Source organism: Capsaspora owczarzaki (assembly GCF_000151315.2).
Source record: "Capsaspora owczarzaki ATCC 30864 unplaced genomic scaffold supercont2.17, whole genome shotgun sequence".
NCBI lineage: Eukaryota > Filasterea > Ministeriida > Capsasporidae > Capsaspora > Capsaspora owczarzaki.
Window position 1 is genome coordinate 84914 of NW_011887308.1, and position 23145 is coordinate 108058.

General features: G+C 54.1%; 5 protein-coding genes across 5 annotated transcripts; 2 read left to right on the forward strand and 3 right to left on the reverse strand.

The window, feature by feature from the left end:
- The first annotated feature begins 80 nt into the window (after positions 1-80).
- CAOG_07991 (ubiquitin-conjugating enzyme E2S) lies at positions 81-1889 on the forward strand. Its single transcript, XM_004342543.2, has 5 exons — positions 81-218; positions 874-1018; positions 1119-1196; positions 1281-1393; positions 1498-1889. The coding sequence occupies exons 1-5, from the start codon at positions 210-212 to the stop codon at positions 1798-1800; spliced, it is 648 nt and encodes a 215-aa protein (XP_004342592.1). The 5' UTR covers positions 81-209; the 3' UTR covers positions 1801-1889.
- A 177-nt stretch (positions 1890-2066) lies between these two features.
- On the reverse strand, positions 2067-3545 carry CAOG_07992 (hypothetical protein). The gene is made up of 5 exons (XM_004342544.2): positions 3392-3545; positions 2978-3251; positions 2708-2845; positions 2468-2613; positions 2067-2307 (listed from the first exon to the last, which is right to left on the reverse strand). The coding sequence occupies exons 1-5, from the start codon at positions 3410-3412 to the stop codon at positions 2140-2142; spliced, it is 747 nt and encodes a 248-aa protein (XP_004342593.2). The 5' UTR covers positions 3413-3545; the 3' UTR covers positions 2067-2139.
- A 222-nt stretch (positions 3546-3767) lies between these two features.
- Positions 3768-9801, reverse strand: CAOG_07993 (hypothetical protein; the record flags this gene model as incomplete). Its single annotated transcript, XM_004342545.2, has 12 exons — positions 3768-5194; positions 5326-5494; positions 5631-5770; positions 5895-6014; positions 6137-6765; positions 7423-7699; positions 7811-7979; positions 8097-8236; positions 8330-8452; positions 8556-8698; positions 8803-8979; positions 9102-9801. The coding sequence occupies 12 exons, from the start codon at positions 9799-9801 to the stop codon at positions 3842-3844; spliced, it is 4140 nt and encodes a 1379-aa protein (XP_004342594.1). The 3' UTR covers positions 3768-3841.
- Positions 9802-10178: 377 nt separating this feature from the next.
- Positions 10179-20137, reverse strand: CAOG_07994 (hypothetical protein; the record flags this gene model as incomplete). Its single annotated transcript, XM_004342546.2, has 2 exons — positions 20085-20137; positions 10179-18896 (listed from the first exon to the last, which is right to left on the reverse strand). Exon 2 carries the CDS (start codon positions 18837-18839, stop codon positions 10179-10181), a length of 8661 nt encoding a protein of 2886 aa, XP_004342595.1. The 5' UTR covers positions 18840-18896; positions 20085-20137.
- Positions 20138-20856: 719 nt separating this feature from the next.
- CAOG_07995 (hypothetical protein) lies at positions 20857-23136 on the forward strand (the record flags this gene model as incomplete). Its single annotated transcript, XM_004342547.2, has 5 exons — positions 20857-20968; positions 21068-21117; positions 21643-22194; positions 22364-22501; positions 22728-23136. The coding sequence occupies 5 exons, from the start codon at positions 20857-20859 to the stop codon at positions 22902-22904; spliced, it is 1029 nt and encodes a 342-aa protein (XP_004342596.1). The 3' UTR covers positions 22905-23136.
- Between the last annotated feature and the right edge of the window lie 9 nt (positions 23137-23145).

Below are 23145 nucleotides of genomic sequence, written 5' to 3' on the forward strand. Positions count from 1 at the left end.
ATCTACAGCTCGCTCTATCCGAAGTGCAGCGCTGTCCGACGTGTCCGACTTTCGTTCTCATTGTTCCATCTAGATCTACGCAATGCATCTCCACTCTGTGTGTCATCTCATCATCATCATGTTCTGTATGTCAATTTTTCAGTCCACACATATCAGTCGTTATTTCCTCATCTCTCAGATCATACTGGACAACAGCCGCCTTTGGACCAATGTCTGCTGTAAGGGACTGATGACGGATGTGCTTTTGTGCTCTCCCACTTTCGCCTCCCCCCTTCCCGCCACCCGCTCCACTTTACGCTGATCATGATGCGGCGAGTACCAAAAACACTGTGCTTCAGCGAGCGCGGGCCGGGATGCGACAAGAAAACAAGCCACAAAAGCAAGCTTTTCGAACAACTTCTATCCCCCCTCACCCCCCCCATCGCCAACCCGACCTCCCCTCGACGACCTGCGTGTCGGTTCTTGCTCATCATGGAAACGTTATTCACATTTCATCTCACCGAAGCCGACGAAAGACAATCAACCAAAAAAGCTCAAAACAACGAAAAAAAGCCGTTTATTCTGTTGCTCATACAAAAAGCTTACGTTTCTGTCTCTCAAACTCGGCTTCCGTTTCGTTTTGCAAGCAAGAAATCCGATTCCGGATGTTGATGTTGGGTCGCGCTTCGTATGGATTTAAACAGATCCGACTTGGGGTTGCTTATCACAATACTCGCGTTTTGTTATTTGAGAAACGATTTTTCGAAACGAGTTTTGAATTTTGAAACGGTTTCAGATTTCCATTTCCCCCCAAACAAAAATCGCAGCCCTCACTCACTCACGATAAGCTTGGAGACCAATCTCACTGTTTGATCTACTACGCTGTATCGACAGATCTCGAACGAAAACTTGTCACCGGCGGTCGTGATGCGCGCTGCACGCGAAATCCAAAAAATCCACGCAGAGCCGCTGGAGGGCATCCGCATTGTCCAAAACGAGGAGGACTTGACCGACATTCGCGCTGTCATTGATGGACCAGGTATGTTGGTAGTGCTTGTGGAATCGTTGAATTGCCAGTCACAGGCATGCTCAATGTTCGATTTCCGTCTCGTTTTGCGCTTGTTTCCATTGTTGTGCAGCTGGCACTCCCTACGCTGGTGGAAGCTTTTTGATGAAGCTGACCTTGAGCAACGACTTTCCCTCCGTTCCCCCCAAGGGTATGAGCTTGACTGCCCATTCTCGTGGACAAAATACAAGAGTCGGTTGTTTTGGCACTAAGCCTCCTTTTCTCTTGTTCACAGGCTATTTCCTCACCAAGATCTTCCATCCGAACGTGTCCAAGCTTGGCGAGATCTGCGTCAACACTCTTAAGAAGGACTGGAAGCCCGAGCTTGGCATCCGTCACGTCCTGCTGGTGAGAAGAGCGCGTTGTTTTTTGCCCAACATTGGCACTTTTTGGACGTCACCCACCTCATCTGGTTGCATGCTCCACACCCTTCTTTTTTGGTTTTCGTACAGACTGTCAAGTGCTTGTTGATTGTGCCAAACCCCGAATCCGCCCTGAACGAGGAGGCAGGCAAGCTTCTGCTTGAGGCCTACGACGAGTACGCCAAGATGGCCAAGATGATGACTGAAATTCACGCACTCAGCAGCAAGGCCGGCGAGGCATCATCAACCGCTGCGTCGTCGACGTGCGCATCATCTTGCGCTGCGGAAACCTCGGCAGCCGCAGGGAAGGTAGCAGCGAGCGCAGCCTCGAAGCCTGCCGTCAAGACCGAAAAGGCCAAAGTTGATGCAAAGCGAAGCCTCAAGCGTTTGTAACGCCGATGTTGAGGAGGTTGTTGTTGTGGTAGAAGGAACATTTTGTTGACATAATATTTTCATTTCTCTTGTGTAACTCATGGGTCCAGTGATGAACACGCATGGCCGTTTCTCTGGTGTAGAGTATTTTTGTATGATGCCCGCCGTGTCAACCTACTGGTCAGTTAGATGAGCTGATAGCCTGCGGCAAAGCGTTGAGAAAGACTTTCGAATCGACCCAAAAGATAGAGCGCAATTTTCGCCAACGACGAATAATTATGAATCGAAAATAGTTTATCATGGAATATCAAGAATTAGCAATCATTTAACAGAATGTTTTAACGAGAATTGAGAGGGCAGTTACGCGGCGGTTGGTGCTTTGGGCAAAAGCTGGAGGAGCGCGAGTGTGGTGGCTTCTCCCCACCCGTCATTCAGCCGTGCCAGCTCGTCAGAGCGAAACTTCTTCAACACAAAGTCACCCACATCGCCTCCGCTGGGACGACCAATCCCGATGCGAAGTCGTGGAATCTGAGCAGCAAAAGCAAAAGCAAAAGCAAAAGCAAAAAGTCCAATCAAACAAAAGACGAGTAAGCCACAGTAGCGCCGATTTCGAAATTCCCGGCAGTGAAGGGATTGCTCAATGCAAGGGCTACGCCACTGGAAATAAAAGGAAGGGGGGGGGGCTTACCTCGAGCGAAACACGCTGCCCGATCGACCGCACGCCGTTGTGCCCCTTTGCGCTGCCACCAGCCTTGAGTTTGAATTCGGCAAGATTCAGCTCTAGACAATCGTGCGCAAGCAGCATTTGATGTGGCTTGATGGCAAAGTGCTTGGCTTTAATTTTTGGTTGGGGCGCGGTTTTTCGAGTCAGTTTGAGCGTTTGCTGACAAAGACATTTTGGCACAAAAGAACGAGTTCGAAAACCTACCTGCAGATGCGACATTGCCTCCGCATTCGTTCATAAATGAAGATGGCTTGAACAAGACAACCGCAACATCCGCGAGTGCTGGCGGAGAGACCGGTGGGGTGACTGGTGGTGAAGCAAGGGGGGAAGTCGGTTGCAAACCTAACCCATACGCACACCAACCAGACATCACACAGGTGAGCGCTACACGACAATAGCATCAAACATCAACATATCAAACAAGCAGCATCCATGCATAGCCAAAGCAAAAAGAAAAGTGCTTTGCATTATTACCAGCGGGGCTGTGGACTGCATCGCCTGCAGCAGCAGCGGTCTTGACGAGCAGCGGTGCAAGACGAGGCTGCTTGTTGACCCGAGGCGGCGCGGGGATCCTGACGCCAGCAATCTGGATGAGCTCGAGGAGCGACGGAATGGTGGCTGCCTCGCCCGCCTGCCCAATCTTGGCAAAGCGGACGCCGGCCAGCATTGCCAGGTGGTTGACAAACAGCTCGCCTGCATTGTGCCGCGTCCCTGCGTACTGCGCGCCCGGATTGCCAAGCCCGACGATCTGAGCAAAAGGCAAAATAATTCCGAAAGTAACAATAACGTAGTTCAAAAAGCGAATCAGTCCAAAAAGCTCAGAAATTGAGACAATCGCGTCACTTTGCTTGATTAGGAAGGCAGCATGACGTCAATGACTTCTTTTACCATGTGCTTTGCAGTCTGCATCGATGAGTTGTGACGATGGATGGCGAGATCAGATTGATTGGTGAAGCGGATGAGAAAAAAAAATGGAGGTGGTTGAGCGACGAGCAGGAGCACCGAGCAGAAGGAGAGAGAGACACGGAAACGAAAGAAAAGTGACTGAGCCTGAAGCCAAGTTTGGAAGTGGCCGGTATTAGAATGCATTGAAGGCAGCACAATGAAGCACAACTACACACAGTGGCAGAAACGTAAAAAAAAAAAAAAAAAAAAAAAAACAAAAACAAAAAGATGGCGCAGGTCGGAAACCAACAGCAGCAGCAAACGCAGCTCATTTTGCGATTTTCACCTCCGCCCTCAAAGCGTCGCTTCCAACCTGTCGTTCAAGATTGACGTTCTCTATTTCATTAGTATGACAAATTTGTTGAATCGATCGCAAAAACACGAAAAGCCCCTTTAGTTGCGCGCCGGAGCAGTAGCAGGGGCAGCAACAGCAGCAGCAACAGGAGCAACAGCAGCAGCAGCAGCAGCAGCAGCAACAGGAGCAACATCAGCAGCAACAGGAGCAGCAACAGCAGCACCAGCAGCAGGAGCAGCAGCAGGGGCAGCAACACCAGCAGCAACAGAGGAGCCTAAACTAGGCGACACATCGAGCGTTCGCACACATTCAGGGTCGGACAACTTGAGGTCTTGCTTGCGCAAATGCCCGATGAGAATGAGCATGAGATCGAACAACCACGCGCGAGAGAACGCAGCGGCATCCTTTCGCATGGGTGCGACAACAGAGCCGGGAATGATCACACGGAACGGTCCAGATGGAACCTGGCTGGGTGACGACATGATTGCATTGTTGTTGACATCCTCAAAGCGCACTTTGAGGGGCTTGTCAAATCCATAAATCTCGAAACAAGTGGCCCCGAGACCAAGAATTTTCGAATACGCCACAATTGTCGCCCGCAGCATCTCGGTGGTGTAGTGATGCGGATGATTGAGGTCTACAAACGCCTCAACGTTGTGCGCTGATGAAGACAGCAACATGGTCGAGCCAACCAGCACGGCAGGCGGAGGAGCGATGGATTCGCCCAAAGTTGTGAGATCGAGTTTGATGGAAACCAACGCGCGCTGCATGACACCTTCAATGGCGTCTTTGAGGGTCGGCGCAACGTGCTCAAAGATGCGGTACCCGCCAATGTTTAGCCGCGCCTGCACAGTGCGATGCAAGCGTTGCCATTGCACGACATCCGAGGCGCGCAGCAGGGTAAACCAGCCCTCCGCCTCAACATACTCGGGCGACTGCTCGCTCGGCTTGACCGGGAGCGGAAGCGTATTGGAGACGGCACGAGGGGCACTTGGGGGAGCCGGAGCCGGAGCGGGCGCGGGCGCAGGCGCGGGCGCGGGCTGGAGCGCGGACGACTTGCTGTTGTCTGTGACTTGAAGGGCGGTGGGTTTGGCCGCGACCGCCTCCAGCGCCTCGGACGGCGGTGCCACCTCGGATACTGCGACGTCGGAAGGGGAAGAAGGGGAGTTGAGCGTGGGCTCGGGATCTTCCGCCTCGCTCTCAGCGGTGCCAACAGGCAACAGTGTGGCGAGTGCTTGCTCGTCGCGCAATCGAATCTGGGAGCCAGCGTCGGGCTGTTGCACGACAAACGAGTAGCACAAACCACGGGGCAAAGGCGAGCGGAACTGCGAAAAGGCCCGCGCGTTCTTGAAAAGGTTGCTGTCAAGATCAAATCCCATCAGTCGTCCATTGTACATGGTGCGCTTGAGCTCCGTGACAGCCTTGTTGTTTCGAGAGAGAACGAACAGGCGCTGATGAAAGGGGGGCCGGGTACGACGTGGCACAAACCGAACAAAAAAAAAAAAAAAGCCGGTCAGCAACAAATGGCTTCAACGCCGCTGTCCATTTTCCAACCAACCCGAATGCACGCAATCCAACCTACCGCAAAGATGAAAAAACTAATCCAGGCATCCTGGACGGCATAAATGAGCTGGTTGGTACTCAGGGGAATACGATTCCACGCCGACATGGTGATGCGCTTGCTTTTATTTAGGGCGACGCCACAGTAAGCAGCGAGAGACTTGAGGCCAGGCTGGGTCGGGAGATCCTTGCTGTGAATCATAAGCAAATCAAAGAAAAAAAACCGAACACCAAAAAGGACAGATTGAGTCAAACCGTGCCTTCAAGCAAAATGTTATCTTCCACCTCCCCGTCGTATCAAACTGTTGCACGTTCGTTGTCACGCACAATACAAGACGACTCCAAGTTCCAAGTTCAACGGCAGGTTCGAATTGGGTTTGCTTGGGAAGGCCAAACGCGCGCTGAACTCGCTTCAGATCGTCGGCCACACCGACACCAACTTTCAGTACGCTCGTATCCGTTAGGAGCTGGAGAGTAAGTGAGGCAAGCGATAAATGAAAGAACAAGAGCAAATGCAAGTAAGTTTCGCTCGAGCACCTCGACTCTTCCGTCAACAACCCCGAAATCACACTTTTTGTGTGCCAAGCCTACCCGAAGTAATTGCGATGGCAACGCGCCAGGTCCGTTGCGTTGGTACAGCAGACATGCCTCTTCTGTGGAAATTTGCATCACGGCAACTCCGTTGAACTCGTTCTTTTGCTCCGGGCGCCACTGAAATGTTCAACAAGCAGGAGAAGAAGAAGAAGAAGAAGACGAAAAAAAGGACAAACGAGCGTCAGTACTGAGACAACGCAAAACAACCTGGCAAGCACTCATCGTCGTCCATCCCCTACCTCTGCATCAAAGCCAATCACATTGGTCTTTGAGAAATGGGTCTGCAAAAACTCGTCGGCTGCTTTGGGCGAGCTCGTGTACATGACGGTCAGCGGCACAATGACTGCGCTGTCCGTCAAGCGCATGCCGGGAATCTGATCTTGAGGGGTCGTGAACGTGTACGTCACTTCCACTTGGGTCTTTGGCAGTGCCGGGCTTGCTGCTGTTGCGGCGACGGCGGTGGGAGCGGATGATCCCAACACTGCAGTCTTCACGACGCTCGCGGTGTCCAGCCCCTTTTGCGGGGTAGGTTCGAGCTTTGTCTGGCCCGATGCTGCAGTGGTCTGTGCACCTGCATCTGCAGCGTTCGTGGTGCTCACTGCGGCGGCGGCGGCGGAGGACCTGCTCGGCCCAGTCGACGATGCAGTGGTCAGTGTCTTGGCAGCAGCCGTCCTGGATCCAGCAGAAGACGCTGGTTTGCGCTGCGACGTCCCCGAGCTCGCCGCGCGCCCGCTCATCCACGCAGCAGCAGTGACAGTAGTAGTGGCAGTAGCAGCAGCGGCGGCGGTGGCAGGGGAGGTCGTGAGTGAGGCCGCTGCATGCACTGCGCCACGCGATCGTCCTGCGCTTGCGGCACGCGTCCAGCCTCCTGCAGCAAGCACCGAGTCCCCAACACACACACACAGAGTATCAACACCAAGACGATCAGCCTCATTCACGAGTCAGCAGCAGCCGAGCGGAGACAGAGTCAGATGAGAGAGAGAGAGAGAGAGAGAGAAGAAGGAAGGAAGGAAGGACAAGAGCATTGTCGCCGCATGGCAAAAAAAAAAAAAAAAAAAAAAAAAAAAAAAAAAAAAGCGGCTTTCATTCATTCATTCATCAATGTCAGAACGTCATGGCGTTGACAAAATCGTCAAACTTGCGTGACGTTGCAGCATTCGATTGTGAAGTTGCAATGAGAAACAGGGGGAAAAAACTTGCCTGGATTGCTTAGAATGCGATACATGGAAAAAAAAGAAAAAAAGAAAAAAAAGGGACTGAAAAGGAAAATCTCAGCAGCGGGGGAAAATACAAAAACAAAGTGGCTCAGCAAAGACACAATGGAATAATCATGAATTGAAATGGAACGGATCTGCAGGACAGCGAACGAAAACAGCGACAAAAACAATAAAACGACACCTCCACGCTCTTCGTTGAAGAAATGACAGTGTTGAGACATGCGAGAAGGCACAAAAAGTGAACAGGCGACGCGAAGGGCATCAGCGAGGAGGGGGACCAGAGCTGCTGCTCCGGAATAAACTCACACCCTCTGCTGAGCCGTCTGCCGTGGCGACAACAGAATGCTTGGCAAATAAAGACACGTCCAAAACCTTCTCGAACGACTTTACGGAAATCTGCGCATCAGGCAGCTGGACAGTGAAGGAAAATCCGAGGGCCTGGAGCGATTGATGCCGAAGCCGAATAATCGCACGCGCATTGGCGAAAATGGTAGAATTGGGATCCAAGCCGGCAAGGACGGCGCCCTTTGGCGTTGTTTCAAAGACTCGCGTCGCAGGAATGTCACGAGACAACGCATACAGACACTGTTCCGAGCCATCAAGCAGCACAAAAGAATCAGCACAAGAGAAAAACAAAAAAAATCAATGAAAACCAATTGCTCATGGAAACAGCCTTCTTCAAAAAACAAAACGTACCGCAAAAAGGAAAAAGCTGGCCCACGCGTCTTGAACGGCATAAACAAGTTGAGTGTGATTCAAAGGAATGCGGTCCCAGGCAGACATGGACACTTGCTTGGCCTTGTTGATTGCCAGTCCACACCGTGTTGCCAGCGATCGCAATCCAGGAGCACCCCTCAAATCCGAACTGTCAAACAGAGCAAAAATGAGCAAAACCTCTCCAAAGACGACGCGAGAAGGGGGGGGGGCAAGCTCAAAAGAGTCAGAGCAGCGGAATCAACTTGATCATTCAGCCCATCCTTACAAAACCAGCAGGCTCAGCGCCCCAAGGTCAAAGATGGACTCCAGGTGCACATGCCCAGAATTAATACAGGCCCGTCGAAGTCGAGCCAGGTCGTTTGAAATCCCAATACCAACTTTGAGCACAGCCCGATTTGCCAGCAGCTGAAACAAGAAAGGGCAGAATTCCACAATGTTAGCGCATTCAAACAAGAAGTTCATCATGCGGGCCGAGCTCCTGCAACACGCAACACACACCTTGGCCAATTCCGACGGCAGGCTTTCAACGCGAGGCTGATGATACAGCAGGCATTTGGTTTCGGTTGCCAACTGAATGAGAGAGACGCCATTAAATTGCTTGGCCTGGAACTCGGGATGCCACTGACAATGGTACACAAAACCAGGCGCCGGGGGGGGGGAGGGCGGGCGAGAAGGGTTAGAATCATTTTCAAATTCGTACTCAATCAACATGTGAGTGACCAACCTCGAGATCCAAGCCAATTAAACTTGTCGTGGCAAAGTGCTCTTGAATGTACTCATTGGCAGCCTGCTCGGAAGTAGTGTACAATACATCCACCGGGAAGACGGCTTTCGATTGCTGGAACAGCAGGGCTGGAAGCTGCGTCTCTCGAGTTGCAAAGGAATATGAAAACGTTAGCTGTTGGGTCTGTCCGCCGATCGACGACTCGCGGCAGAACCAGAGAGGAAGGCAGAGCCCCCGGTCGCCGCACTGTACCAGATAAGGGTGCTGTGGTGGGTGCATGAAGCGGGGCGGTGCTGCGCTGCAGCGGGAAAAAGGTGGTGATTGTGGAGGTGCGTGTTGCTGAAAGAGTATCCGGCATAAGACTTGCTTGAAAATAGATTAGCTTGAGACGTGCCGTGTTCCACAGCAGCAGCAGCAGCAGCAGCTAGAAGTCGGAATCCGACGATTCCTTCTGATGAGTCGTGGGGAGCCAGCTGCATCTTGGAAAAGTCGTTGATTTCCCATCGGATGCGACATGGCTCGAGAGTTTTGCTCCGCTTTGCAAACCTGCGCTCAGCGCATCCGAGACGTTGGCGCCAGTGGGCGTGGTCGGATTGGCCACAAACGAAGTTGTCTGAGAACTCGAGCTGCTCTCGAGAGGATGATGGAAGCTGGCGTGCTGGTGCGGTGGAGGTGCGTGCCTCCTGTGCCGTTGAGAATGTTCCGGCAGTGTCGTTGCAGCTATTCCCGACGACGGTTGTTCCACCACGGTCTGCGGTGGCGCGCGGTGCCGGGTTCTCCGACGGCGCGTTGGATTGGGAGCAGGATGACTTGGCTCGTCACCGACCGACTGCACCGCGGCAGCAGAGCCTGCAACTGTATGACCTGCAGCGAAATGTCGCGTTTGTCGAGCTTGGGGAGGATGGGCGGGAGCCCTGTTCTGCTGGGGGTGCGTCGGTGGCCTTGTTCGGCCTGGAGCGGCCGGCGACGAGGACGACGACAAAGCAGCAGCCGCAGTACCAGCAGTACCAGCAGCAGCAGCAGCAGCAGCAGCAGTAACAGCAGAAGCAGCAATGTGGTCTGAATGATGGTTGACAGTCGCCCGATGAGCTGGACGGCGACCTTGCGCTTGAGAGTGATCGTCGTTGGGATTTGGAGTACTTTCAGCAGCTCGCGTCGACGGCGGACGAGCGCGACGACCAGTGCGTCGAGAAGACCCTTCAGAATGAGCACTCAGTGGTGGTGGTGGTGCATTGGGGTCTGACATGGCAGTTTGAGCCGAACCAAACAAAAAGAGTGAAAGGGGGAGTGGACATGCTCAGACTTGCTCAGAAATGCTCAGCAATGCTCAAATGGAAAATCGAGTCCTCAAGGGAATGATTCGCAACCACAAACATTGATCCCCATCCGCCTCAAAGCGAACAACTCCGTCAAACTTAGAAATGCGCCGCCAGGTGACGAATCGAAACTTCGACAACAAGCTAATAGTAGAACTGATAGAATAAGAAAACATCACCCACACGGACACACACACACACACACACACACACACACACACACGGACACACACCCCCACACACCCACAAAAGAGCAAACACTCAAACAAACAACACATTCATGAAACAAGAAAAAGAAACAAACAACTCAAACCCAGTGGGCTTGAGCCGACTCGTCCTGCTTGGCAATCGTCTCATAGTCGCTGGACGGCAGTGCATCGGAGGGACTGTGGTAGATGGGATCGGCTTGAGCGCTGACTCCAGCGGCAACTGGCGTGCTCTCGTACACACTCTCAATGTGGACTGCCTGCGCCTCACTGGCTTTGCTGACTTGGCTGAGCGGATTGACCAAATCGTTCTGCTGCATTTCCACCACAGCCACGTCTCCTCTTTCGGCCATCGCTCGTCGATGGCGTCGGTTGGCAATCTTCGTCCGGATTACAGTCATGGTGCTCCAAAGCACCGACGAGCCTTGCACAGCAATAGCCACGTAGGAAATAATCAAGGCAGCCTCCGCTGCGGTGGGCGCCCCAGATGGCTGGTTGGGATCGTACGCGAGCAGCAACAGGAAGGAAATGCAGTCCAAAATGCAGCCGACAGATTCGCTCCAGAACTCAAACTTGCTCTTGAACGGCCGGCGTCCAATCCAGAGAAGCAGCAAGAGCAGATTCAGGCCCACAACCAGACCCACTTGCACACGAAGGGTGATGGCTGCGGTCGAGATCAGAATGGCAAAAACGAGCTTGCGAACCATAAAGGCCAAGCCGAACGGTCGGTTGAGCGCATTGTAGGTTCCATACACGACACCAAACCGCTTGTCGAAATGAGCAACTTGCTTGGGCGTCTCGTCCTTCTCGGTTGGTTTGCCCGCGTCGGAATCCGTCTTTGACTTTTTCTTTGGCTTCTTTTCGCTCTTGCCGAATCGAGGACCGAGCTGGTGCTTGACGTCGAGCTTGTTGCGATACACAATAATGTACCACCACAACAGAGGCAAGCCGGCCACCAACGCGACCAAGGAAATGACCGACGCAACGAACGCGTTGGTCTGGTACGACGTTGCGCCGCTGATGGTCAGCTGGGCAAACACAGCCAAGCACAGGCCATAGTAGGCCAGGGCCAGCACGCGCAACATGGTGGCTGGCGTGTAGTGGCGAGCGAGCGCACGCAGCTTGGCCGCACGCGAAAGCTTGCGATCCAGCCGCGGTGCACAGCACAGACGCAAGCTCGTTCCAATCACCAGGATGATGGCCACGACCAGAACAAGAGCCAGGAGCACGCCGATAATCAGCAACGTGTTGAAAATCAACTGACGCTCGTCCATGCCAAGGAAGGACACGACCTGGTCAATGTCGAGCAACCGACGCTCGCCAGTGACAGGATCGTACTCTTGGAAGCTGGTCCCGAGAATGTCAATGTGGCAATTAATCCACGCCATCATGCCGGTGTACACGACAAACGATTCCGGCAGCTTGGCGCGCAAAAAGCCCATGCTGGCCACGCGTTGCACGCGATCGATAAAGTTCCAGACATCGGACTGCAGCTCTGGGTGCTCGGGAGAGTCTTGGATGGACGCGATCGAAACCAGGACAATCACAAACACAATGAAAAAGTTCAGCGCTCCAGTCGAGTACTCGATCGCTTGGCGTTGGTCAGCAGACATCGGGATGGGGAACAGAACGACCTCCTCCACAACAGCATCGAAAAAGCAACTCGAAATGTTTGACGCAAGAACATCCGAGCAACTGCCGCTGGCACCACAGTAGTAGCACTGCGGATCGACGCTGCTGCACTCGGCTTGACTATCTGCAGGAATGTAGTCACAAGCGGTCGTGGAGGCCAGCGCGCTCGGCGCCACCCAGATGTACTGCAGTAAGCTCTCACCGCCATAGTCCGTGCTGTCGTCGCCGATGCAGAACGAACCACGCGGGTAGCGCGGCGAGGGGTTGGTCAGGAAGGTCAGCGTCAGCGGCAACTGCAGCAGCGGAACACCATCGTAGTCCAGCGTCACCAGTCCGTTGCCGGTCTGGTTGAGCGAGATGCGATACGTGTGGCGCAGCGATGTGTTGTTGTACGCAGCGACAGTGTGTGTGCCATTCGACAACACAATCACATTCCACCCAAGGGACAGGTACACCACCGTGTCCGAGTCTGAATCCGCAATCACGGCAGAGAACGAGCCAACGCACGTGTTGTTCGCAGGGCAGTTGTAAAAGTTGGACGCCGAAATCCGCACCGACAGCTCAGCCACAGTGCCGTTCGAAAACGCAACGGGCGCCGCATTGGTGGCGCAAGCGTAGTCGACCACGCTCGGTGACGTTGTGCCTTGAATGAGGTAGCCGCCAGACCCGCCGCCGTGCACAAGATAGCCAGAGCCAGAGCCAAAGGTGCCAAAGTTGGTTGGGAAAGATAACGCAGAGCCGGTAAAGACAAAGAAGGGTGCCGATGGTGTCGTCGGGCAAGAGTTGGCCGGATTGCACCAGTCGCAAGGCGCGCCGGGAGGCAAAGCGCAGTGAATCGAGCAATCAGCGCCCCAGTAGCCGGGATCACATACGCACTGTCCGTCGTGCATGCACGTGCCATGGTTGTTGCACGTGTTGCCAAGGTGGGCTGGGCACTCGCAAGCTGGGCCGCCCCAGGACAGGCTCGAGCACTGGCAAACACTTGGGTTGGCCGTGCATGCGCCCCTGTTGGAGCAGACCTGACCAGCTCGAGCAGGGCAGCTGCACGCCACTCCACCAAAGTCTGGATCCGTGCAAGTGCACACGCCAGTCACATAGTCGCAATCACCGTGATTCGTGCACGGAGTCGTTGCACCGCCGGGGCAGATCGACGCACACCCAGACACTGGGCCATAGTAGCCGTACGGACAGAAGGTCGGGATGGGCGTGTTTGACGACACTGGGGTTGCAGAAGAAGGCGTGGATGACGGGACGGTTGAGGAGAAGGGCGTGCTGGAAAAGGGTGTTTGCGATGTCGCCGACGATGCGGGAGTGCTACTGGCGCCGACCGTGCTTGATGCCGAGGACTGCTCAGAGTTCACAGGCGTCGCAGACGATGTCGTCGACACGACCGGCGTCGACGAGAATGGCGTGGTCGAAACAGGCGGAATTTCACAAGCAGAGCCGGAATACCCGCTGCTTGAGCAGTCGCATGCGCCGGTGAGGCTGTTGCACACACCATGATTGTTGCACGGCGTACTGAACCCGCCGGGACAAACACCACTGCAATCCAAACCAAAGTATCCAAACGCGCATGTGCACACGCCAGCGGCGCACGTGCCATGTCCCGAGCAGATCTGTGCCGACGAACTGCTGGGGCACTGGCAGTCCGTGCCACCATACCCTGTAGTGCAGGTGCACAGTCCGTTGGCTTGCGAGCAGGTGCCGTGTCCAGAGCAAGTGCTGGGTCCAACACCGCCTGGGCACGAATTGGCGCAGCTCACGCCCCAGTAGCCGGTGTCGCACGCGCAAGCCGTGACAAAGGGACTGCATGCACCATGGCCATTGCACGCGTGGGTTGCGTTGCCGGGACATTCACAGGAGCTGCCGTGGTAGTTGGCGACGCAGGCACACTGCGAGTTGATCACGTCACACACACCAGTGATGGCACTGCAGTTCGTGCACGAGCCAGTTGCGTTCAGAGTCACATTCACAGTGTTGATCAGCGTGACAACTGTCAGCAAGCTCGACGACGACAGCCAGCTGCCGGACACAGAGTTGGCAGTCAGCACGCGATTGTTCACATATTGGCCAGGAGCCACGGTAAATCCGTCACGGAACTCGAACGACGCATTTCCGTTCAGCGCCACGTTGCCAGACACAACCAGCGAGCTCATCACTGGTCCAGGGTAGACCTGAATGCTGGTGACGGTGGTGGCAGCCATGGACATGGCGCCCGTCCAAGTCAGAATCGACGCGGCAGCAGAGCAGCCGGGAACGATGTTGCCTCGCAGCGCAACGGATGAAGCTGCTGTGACCGTGCCGCATCCACGAAGGGTGGAGCCAGCTACCCACGCCGTTGCAGTCGACACGGCTAGAGTTCCGGCAGCGGCCACATCCATCGTGGCGTTCGCGAGCACCGACGTGAACGAGGCAGTCTGTGTCCCGGAAACAACCTGCATGGTGCCACCTTGCACAAAGATGCTGGGGCTGATGGTGGCAGACTGGAGAGTGGTGATGTTGTGGTAGTTGTAAAAGCCACCGGTTCCGGTGAACGCCGCCGAGGTGCGGTTCATGGTTAACGGCGCGAAATTCAACCACCTGCCAGGCGACGTCAGGGTGAAGCTCGTGCCACCATCTGCAGTAATCCAGGTCGCAGGGCCATACGAGTAGATTGGCAAGTTGCTGGTGAAGGCACTGGCAATGGAGATGGTGGTGCGGCTGCTCGACGTCAAGTACAGGCGACCAGGAGAGACGGAATACGTGATTTGCCCGCCTTGGATGGTGCAAAGATCCGTCACCACCACATCATAGTTGGTCTGAAGCACGCCGCTGTCAATCCACAGTTGCTGCACAGTGATGGCGCTTCGTGGCACCACGGTCGTGGTTCCACTGACTTGGAAACGCGATGGAGCAACGATGACATCAAACACTCCAGCGGTAAACCAAAGCATCGAAGTAGCATCGTAGAACGAGACGGTGCCGTTCATCCGGCCACCCGCGCTGAAAATCACCCGCCCAGCAAGGGTGCTGACGCCATGATGAGAGACAGGCGCTCCAAAATAGATTGGCGCGGGAGAAGACACATTCAACGTGCCGTAATTGAGCAAGCCCGAGTCTGCCCCTACGCCCGACCAGCCGAGCACGGTTGTAGTAAATGATGATGTAACGTTCATCCATCCATTGTTGACCAAGCGACCGTCGTAGCCCGTGTAGACCGAGTATGTGCTGCCGATAAACGTGGTGGTGCCACGGAGAATCAGCGGAATATAGTACAAATAGACGTAACTCAGGACGGGCTGAATCAGTACTTGCGCGGTCGCTGCGGCAGTGACACTGCCTGCCGCGGTGTCATAAGAGAAGGTGCCACCTCGCAGCGTCATGGATGACAGTACGGTCAGCTGCTTGTTCACCATCATGGAGCCAGCGTTGAAAATGAAGCTGCCAACTGTCTGATCTTGCACAAGGGAAACCGTGCCGCCGTCAATGAAAATGGGATCGACACCACGCCACAAGAAATGAGTGCCTCCAGTAAACACAACCAAAGCCTGAGTGTTGTTCAAAATGACCGTGCCGTTCTGCAAACCACCGGCTGCAAGATTCAGATTGCCATTTGCAACGTAGACCAGGCCAAAATTCTTGAATGCCGCCCCAAAAAGGATTGGCCCAGATGCAGACACGGACACGTTGAGCGTGCCGTAATTATGCAAGCCCGAGTCCGCAGTGACGCCCGCCCAGCCCAGCATGGTGGTGGGCGCAGTCGCGACGACATTCATCCATCTGGTATTGATCAAGCGACCATCGTAGCCCGTGTATACCGCGTACGAGCTGCTGACGAACGTGGTGGTGCCATTGAGAATCAGTGGAATGTAGTACACATAGATGTAGCCAATGGAGGGCTGAATCAGCACTTGAGAGCTGGCTGCAGCAATGATGCCGCCTGCTGCGCTGTCATACGAGAAGGTGCCACCTCGCAACGTCATGGATGACAGTACGGTCAGCTGTTTGTTCACCATCATGGAGCCAGAGTTGAAAATCAGGCCGCCAATGGTTTGATCTTGCACAAGGGAAACCGTACCGCCGTCAATGAAAACGGGATCGACACCGCGCCACAAGAAATGAGTGCCTCCAGTAAACACAACTGACGCTTGAGTATTGTTCAGAGTGACCGTGCCGTTCTGCACACCACCAGCCGCGAGATTCAGATTGCCATTTGCGACGTAGACCGGGCCAAAATTCTTGAAAGCTGCTGCAAAAACGAGGGGCCCAGAAGCGGAGACTGAAACATTGAGCGTGCCGTAATTATGCAAGCCCGAGTCCGCAGTGACGCCCGACCAGCCTAGCATGGTGGCGGGCGCAGTCGAGACGACATTCATCCATCCATTGTTGATCAAGCGACCATCGTAGCCCGTGTATACCGCGTACGAGCTGCTGATGAACGTGGTGATGCCATTGAGAATCAGCGGAATGTAATAAAAGTAAATGTAGCCAATGGAGGGCTGAATCAGAACTTGAGAGCTGGATGCAGCAATAATGCTGCCTGCTGCGCTGTCATACGAGAAGGTGCCACCTCGCAGTGTCATCGACGTCTGTACGGTCAGCTGCTTGTTCACGTACAAGCTGCCAGAGTTGAAGATCAAGCTGCCGATCGTCTGATCTTGCGCGACAGAGACCGTGCCGCCATCGATGAAAACGGGATCGACACCACGCCACAAGACGTGAATGCCTCCCGTAAACACAAGCGACGCTTGAGTGTTGTTCAGAGTGACTGTGCCGTTCTGCAAACCACCATTTGCCAGATTCACCGTGCCGCTGGCAACATAGATTTGACCGCGATTGAAAAACGCCGCTCCAAGAGTGACCGGTGTCGGGGCGGACACATTCATGACTCCGTCATTGTAAAATCCAGTCAAGGAGCCCGACGGATACCAGCTCAGCATGCTGGGAAGGCCCGGGGCGGCGACGACATTCATCCAACCGTTGTTGATCAAGCGACCATCGTAGCTCAAGTAGAGCGAGTATGTGCTGCAGATAAACGTGGTCGTGCCATTGAGAATCAGCGGAATGTAGTACAAATAAATGTAGCCAATGGAGGGCTGAATCAGCACTTGAGCGCTTGCCGCGGCAATTACACTGCCTGGGGAGCTGTCGTAATTGAACGATCCACCTCGCAGCGTCATCGACGACAGAATGGTCAGCTGCTTGTTCACGTACAAACTGCCAGAGTTCATAATCAAGCCGCCAGTCGTCTGATCTTGCGCGACAGAGACCGTGCCGCCGTCGAGGAAAATTGGATCGACACCGCGCCACACGGCGTGAGCGCCTCCCGTAAACACAAACGAGGCTTGAGTGTTGTTCAACGTGACTGTGCCGTTCTGCAAACCACCATTTGCCAGATTGACAATGCCGTTCGCAACGTAGATCTGACCGAGGTTGAAAAAGGGCGCTCCAAGCGTGACTGGTGTCGGGGCGGAAATGTTCATGACTCCATAATTGTAAAATCCAGTCACCGTGCCTGCAGGATACCAGCTCAGCATGCTGGGAAAGCCCGGAGAGGCGACAACATTCAGCCAGCCGTAGTTTTTCACGCGACCATCGTTGTACAGGTACAGCGAAGCGGAGCCGCAAACAAACGTGGTCGTGCCGTTCAGGATGAGCGGGAGGTAGCTCAAACCGAGTACCGACGTAGGTTGGATTAACACCTGGGAGGTCGCTGCTGCGGTAATGCTGCCGGGTGTGGAGGAGTAGTAAAAGTTACCCGTTCGCAGTGTCATCGAGGTGGTGACGACGATCGCCTTCTCCACATACACCGTTCCAGAGTTGAGCGTAAACGAAGCCAAAGTCGCATCTTGCCAAAAACCGACGGTTGCGCCGTCAATCAGCAGGTTGTTGGGAACGGTCCAGAGCGTCCAGGAGCCGCCCGTGAACGCCATCGATGCAAGCGTGCTGTTCAGCGTCACAGACCCATTGTACACACCACTGCCGCCGAGTTTGAGTTGGCTGTCTGCCACGAAAAGCTGGCCCTGATGGGTAAAGAAGCCGTTGAGTCTGACACCCATGCCAGCGACGCTCAGGGTGCCATAGTTGAAAAAGCCCGACCCAGCGACGGCGTTGCCAGTCACGAAAATCTGATCCGCAACTGTTGATCGCATCTCCATCCAGCCGTAGTTGATGAGCCGTGCCGTATTGTCGGTCGTCATGTAGTACGGCGAGGTGGGCGACGAGTAGTTGGTGGTTCCACGCAGCTCTACGGTCACTGAGCCAGAAACATACATGTAGTTTGTTGGCTGGATGAAAACAGAGGAGGACTCTGTCGCGCGCAGGACGCTCGCGCCGTTAATGCTTCCGCCCCTGAGCAGCAGTTGCTCGGTCACGTTGACTGCCTGAGCGAAGGTTGCCGTGCCTCCAGCCACTTCCAGCGATTGTACTTGCATGGAAGCCGCTCCGCTGAATGTGGCGGAAGACGCAACGCGAATTCGGCTCACAGACGTCGCCACGGTGGCGGACGACTGGAGCACGAGCACGGCGAGGCTGTCTCCGCTCGTCACGCTGCCACCGAGAATGCTGGCGGTGCTCGTCAGCGTGAGCGGCGCGCCGGCGCTCATGGCGAGGGTGCTGGTTCCTTGGAGGTAGAATGGCAGAGACATGGTGGTGGAGGAAGTGATGGACACCTGGCCGCCAGCGTCGTTGTACACGCTGCCGCTGCCAGTGAAGGAGCCGCCGTTCGACACCAGCAAACCAGTGGCCTGGATGTTCAGCCGACCCGTGCCGGAGCTCAGGGCAAGCTTGGCAGGGGACGACACGGTCAGCGTGCCAGCGATATTGGACGGGGTGGTGGAGGTGCCCGACACTGTCAGTTGGCAGGAAGTCGAGGCACCGTTGATGGTGAGAGATCCACCCGAGGCAATGGTGATGGATTTCACAAAATTGGTGGCTGCCGTCGTGTAGGTGACAGCAAAGCCGTTGGGAATGGTCACGTCGTCGTTCGTGGTCGGCAGCTGCGCAGGGTTCCAGTTGGCGGCAGTCAGCCAATCACTGTTGGTAGTGCTGGCGAATGTCAGGGACGCGGCGGTGGCGCCTGATGTGAACAGCCCTGCCACCAGCAGCAGCAGCAACACGGCCAGCGTGGTCGCCACAGGTATCGAGCGCATATGTTGTCTCGTGGGAGCTGCCAAGAAAAAAAAAAAAAAAAAAAGGGAGCGGGGTTTCTGGACACACAGCAAAGCACAACACAAGGAGATTAGTAAAATAATTTTTGTTGCAAAATCTTGATCAGAAAGTGCCACCAGGACACCCATCATTGAGGGAGTGGGGTGCGAAGGGCAGAATGTTGTTTTGCTGGTTTTTGGTTTTTGTTTTTGGTTTTTTAAGTTCCTCTCCCCCGCATTGCACGACTCCCAGCCACCTCAGCCACCTGTGCAGCATCAAGAGCGACACACAAACACACTCATCAACCCACTTTTGCGGGGGGCTGTCGTTGTTTTTGTCTACTTTTGCTTCAATGGCTTTGTTTTGTTCGATAACATTCTTTTTCGTATGCCTTGTATAGCTTTAAACTAGGGCTTTGATATGCTTTCTCATCATCGATTCCTTGTCATTTGCATTATTTTCAACACGGTAAAGCCGAATCTCTCGCTCGCACTAGCTCTCACGCTTCCATATCCTGTTCCAACGTCCCGGCCTTTTCGTTGCCCCCCCCCCTTTCCCCTTTCCTCTTCCCCTTTTCCCCCCTTTCCTCCTCCACGCTGTTGCTCCCAGCATGGTGTCCCCCTTTATTCTTTATTTGTTTGTTATTCTTTCGTATTCTTTTACTATTTGATTCTATTGTTCAAATATTCCCCTTTTTTTTGCATTCTCCGTTTTCTCACTCAGCCAAACGCTACTGTCGATGTGCCCCGAAATGAATCGCTTTTCCCCCCCCCCTCTCATTTCGTCATGCATTTTTATCATCACTTGTGTCATTGCATTTCCTCCACTCCCTCCTCCCGCCTCCTTCTCTCTCGCTCTCTTGGTGACGATGCGGGTTGTTGCGAATAATGCGGTGGTGGGTTTGCTCAAAGCTCCCTCTCCCAGCAGTTGCTCTTCCTCCCTGGTCCCCCGTTTCCGCGCAGTCCAGTGTGCAGCAGGACGACGGCAGTCTTGCCCTCTCTCTCGTCCCAACCAGCCCGGGGCTACGGGGTGGTGGTGGTGGTGGTGGTGGAAGAGACTCAAAGCGCGCGGCAACAAACAAACAGTGTTCGCTTTGATGCTATGGAACCATTCGCGTTAACACCACTCCCTTTCACTCCCTCTCACTCCCTCACTCCCGTCCGTCCCTTCGCTCCCTTCCGTCCCTCACTCAACCATCACATTTGCTCGCAATGCCTTCAGCGTCAACAGTGCTCTTCGATCTTTACCTTTGAAAAATCAAACACCAAAAAATACACTCAAAATAAAAAAACAATGTTACAAATAGACTGAACGGTTTTGATGCTCAAGATCCACAAAACCATCGCAGGATACGGTGCATCAACCCCCTCCCCCTCCCCCGACCCGCAATGCAAGGGAGCGAGTATATGGTCATGCGAAGGGGGGGGGTGGTTGTTATGGGGGGTTTGAAAGAGGGGAACTGTATTTAGAAGCACAAAGCAGTGGTGGGAAAAACAACAACATAAGCACCGATGCCCATTTTAAGGTGGTTGGATCTAGTGACGCAAAAACCAAGCGAAAGAGCTGAATCATTCATCATCGCGATGAGCATCACTCAGCATGACAGCAGCATCATCATCAATACAAGCAAAAACAAACACAGCAGCAGCGAGCGTTAAACCGCCCCCCCCAAAAATGCAAAAAGGGGAGCAAACGTCTTCCTCCATGTGGGTGGAAAAACAACAAAAGAGCGAGTTCACAAACGCTCCGCACAAAAAAAGCAACAACATGAGCCAAGCCGCAGAAGCATAAGAGACGCATTCCAGAACTCGAAACTCAGCAGTCTGTCGGGGGGGGGGGGCCGGGGCGGGCGCAGCGTCCGAACTCGAGTCCAGCCGAGAGTAGAAGCCGGCGGAGTTGTGGAATCGCGCTCCAGTGTGGGATTCAAAGTCTTACCGCTAACAACGCCGTCAGCTCAGCCAGCTTAATACGAACAAGCAATCACGGTGAAGCGGTGACATGTACTTGGTCTTTTTTGAAATGAACAATGGAAAGCGAGCAGGCGAGAAGGACGCGCTCGGCGCAGCGTTCCGATTGCTCAACGCGCTCGGAGCTTCAGCGAGGGCGATCGTGTGTGTGCTCGGGCAGCCGCGTACGTTGATCGATGCTGCGTACCGTGTGTCTTGGATAACATTGCATGGCATCCTCCTGTGGCGTACTCACTTTGGCATCCGGCTCGGACGTGCTTCAGTTGCGCGGTTGCTGGTGAACTGCTTGACGCACTCCAACGCAACGAGACAGGTACCACCACCGCGTGCGAGTCTAATCGCCTACTCACAGTCGCTCCGACGATTCGGGAAACGGACAATCCTCCCCCGCGACCAAAATGCGCGAAACGTGGAAAGTGGCCAAAATGGTCGTTTCCCGCCTCGCCAAGCTCGCTCGGCGTTGTACGATTCGAATCGCGTTTACATGGGATGTACTTCAACATACGAGCATCTCCATATGTGATAGAATCCGACCGTGAGACTGTTTCCTCGTTTTCACAAACGCAGAATGACAAAGAAGCTTGATTTGCTTGTCTGCTTCGTTCACCTCATGCATTCGAGGTAAATGCTGTACTGTATGCAATGAAATCCACTGCTGTAACAACACGAGTGATGTACGGCTATGTTTCCCCCCCCCCTTGAATAGTCCTTTTCTCAGAATCCAGCAAACTCTCAATCTTTGGCTTCTTTTTTTTTTTTTTTTTTTTTTTTCCCTTTTGCCCTCTTTTTTTTGTCGTTCTTGTCATTTTATTTTTGTTCTCGTCATTCATTGTCTTAGAAGATGAGCGTGTTCAATCCGTTCGACTCGCTGTCTGCCGCAGCGCAGCTCGAGCAGCAGAACCAGCAGAATCAGCTTCACCACCAGCAGCAGCAGCAGCAGCAGCAGCAGCACCAGGCGCACTTTCTGCCACCCCACCAACCCCAACCCCAACCCCAGCAACAACAACAACCACATCCACATCCACAGCAGCAGCAGCAGCAGCAGCAGCAGTACTTTGCGCCCTTCTACTTGCCAGGTCAGCAGGCGGCGGCCTCGTCGTCGTCGTCGTCCCCGTTCGTCCTCCCGCCACAGCAACCACAGCAACAACCATCACATCAGCAGCAACAGCAGCAACAACAGCAGCAGCACGCGGCACTCCAGCAGCAGCAGCAGCAGCAGCCTCAACTGACCCCATCCCAACCACAGCAATCCCAATCCCTCCAGCACCAGCACCAGCACCAGCAGCAGCAGCACCAGGCAGTCGCTGCAGCACTATTGGGTGGACAGGCGGACATGGCCACTGCCGCCGCCGTCGCTGCCGCCGCTGCCGCCGCCATGTCCAGTGCAGCGGTCAGTTCTGAGATTGGCAATGCATTGCCCATACAAATGCCCAGACAAATGCCCATGTACTGACCTCGCACACTTTTGTTGCATGGATATGTTTCGCTTGGTGTTGCATGGATATATTTCGTCTTTGTTGCATGGTGTTGTTGGAAAAAAAAAAAAAAAAAAAACACAGGTCCCGCAGCCGTTTGCTGCCGAGGCCGTCGAGGAAGAGCCACTATACGTCAATGCAAAGCAGTACCATCGCATCCTCAAGCGGAGGCAAGCGAGAGCAAAACTCGAGGCAGAGAACAAAATCTCAAAAGAGCGACAGGTGAGTGGTGCTCGTCGATGCGAAATAGTTAACAACCAAAGCCTCAGAAGGTGCTCTGGCGGCGGTGATTGCCTCAACACCCGCTTCTGCATCATCCGGCACCTCTGAGGGTGCTTTGGAGTGGAAGCCCCAGTGTAGATTGATTGGCCGATTCGTTGGTTTGCAATCGTCAAATGTACTGACACGTTGATTTCTGTGTTTTGGTCTCGATCTTTCAATCACTCAGCCTTATCTGCACGAGTCAAGGCACAAGCATGCACTCAAGCGAGTACGAGGCGAAGGTGGGCGATTCCAAACGAAGAAAGGTGGCGACGCCTCCTCAAGTAATACACCTTCGCTGCCAGATTCCCTTTCGGCTAGCCCGACACCCGAGAATGGTCAATTCCTGTTTGGACAGCAATGAGCAAGTCATTGTCGCCATTCCAATCGATTTGTTGCGTGCATTCATTTTTTCTTTCCTTGTTTCGTTTGTCCTTTCATCGTATTCATCGCTGTTTTTTTGGTTTGCTTTCGGACTTTCTTTTCGTGCCTTGGCTTGACGCCGTTTTTGCTGATCAGCTCTTTGTCGCAACGATACTCAAAAGCTTTGTACAATGTTGCCGGCTCGGGCTGATTGATTAAAAAACCATCACAAAAAAAGAAAA

Coding starts and splice junctions, on each gene's coding strand:
- CAOG_07991 (XM_004342543.2), top strand. Junction 1,197..1,280: donor TCCCTCCGTTCCCCCCAAGG/GTATGAGCTTGA, acceptor TCTTGTTCACAG/GCTATTTCCTCACCAAGATC. Junction 1,394..1,497: donor GCATCCGTCACGTCCTGCTG/GTGAGAAGAGCG, acceptor GTTTTCGTACAG/ACTGTCAAGTGCTTGTTGAT.
- CAOG_07992 (XM_004342544.2), bottom strand. CDS start 3,412: ATGCAGACTGCAAAGCACATG. Junction 3,252..3,391: donor TGCAGACTGCAAAGCACATG/GTAAAAGAAGTC, acceptor CCTTTTGCTCAG/ATCGTCGGGCTTGGCAATCC. Junction 2,614..2,707: donor AGGCAATGTCGCATCTGCAG/GTAGGTTTTCGA, acceptor CAAAAATTAAAG/CCAAGCACTTTGCCATCAAG.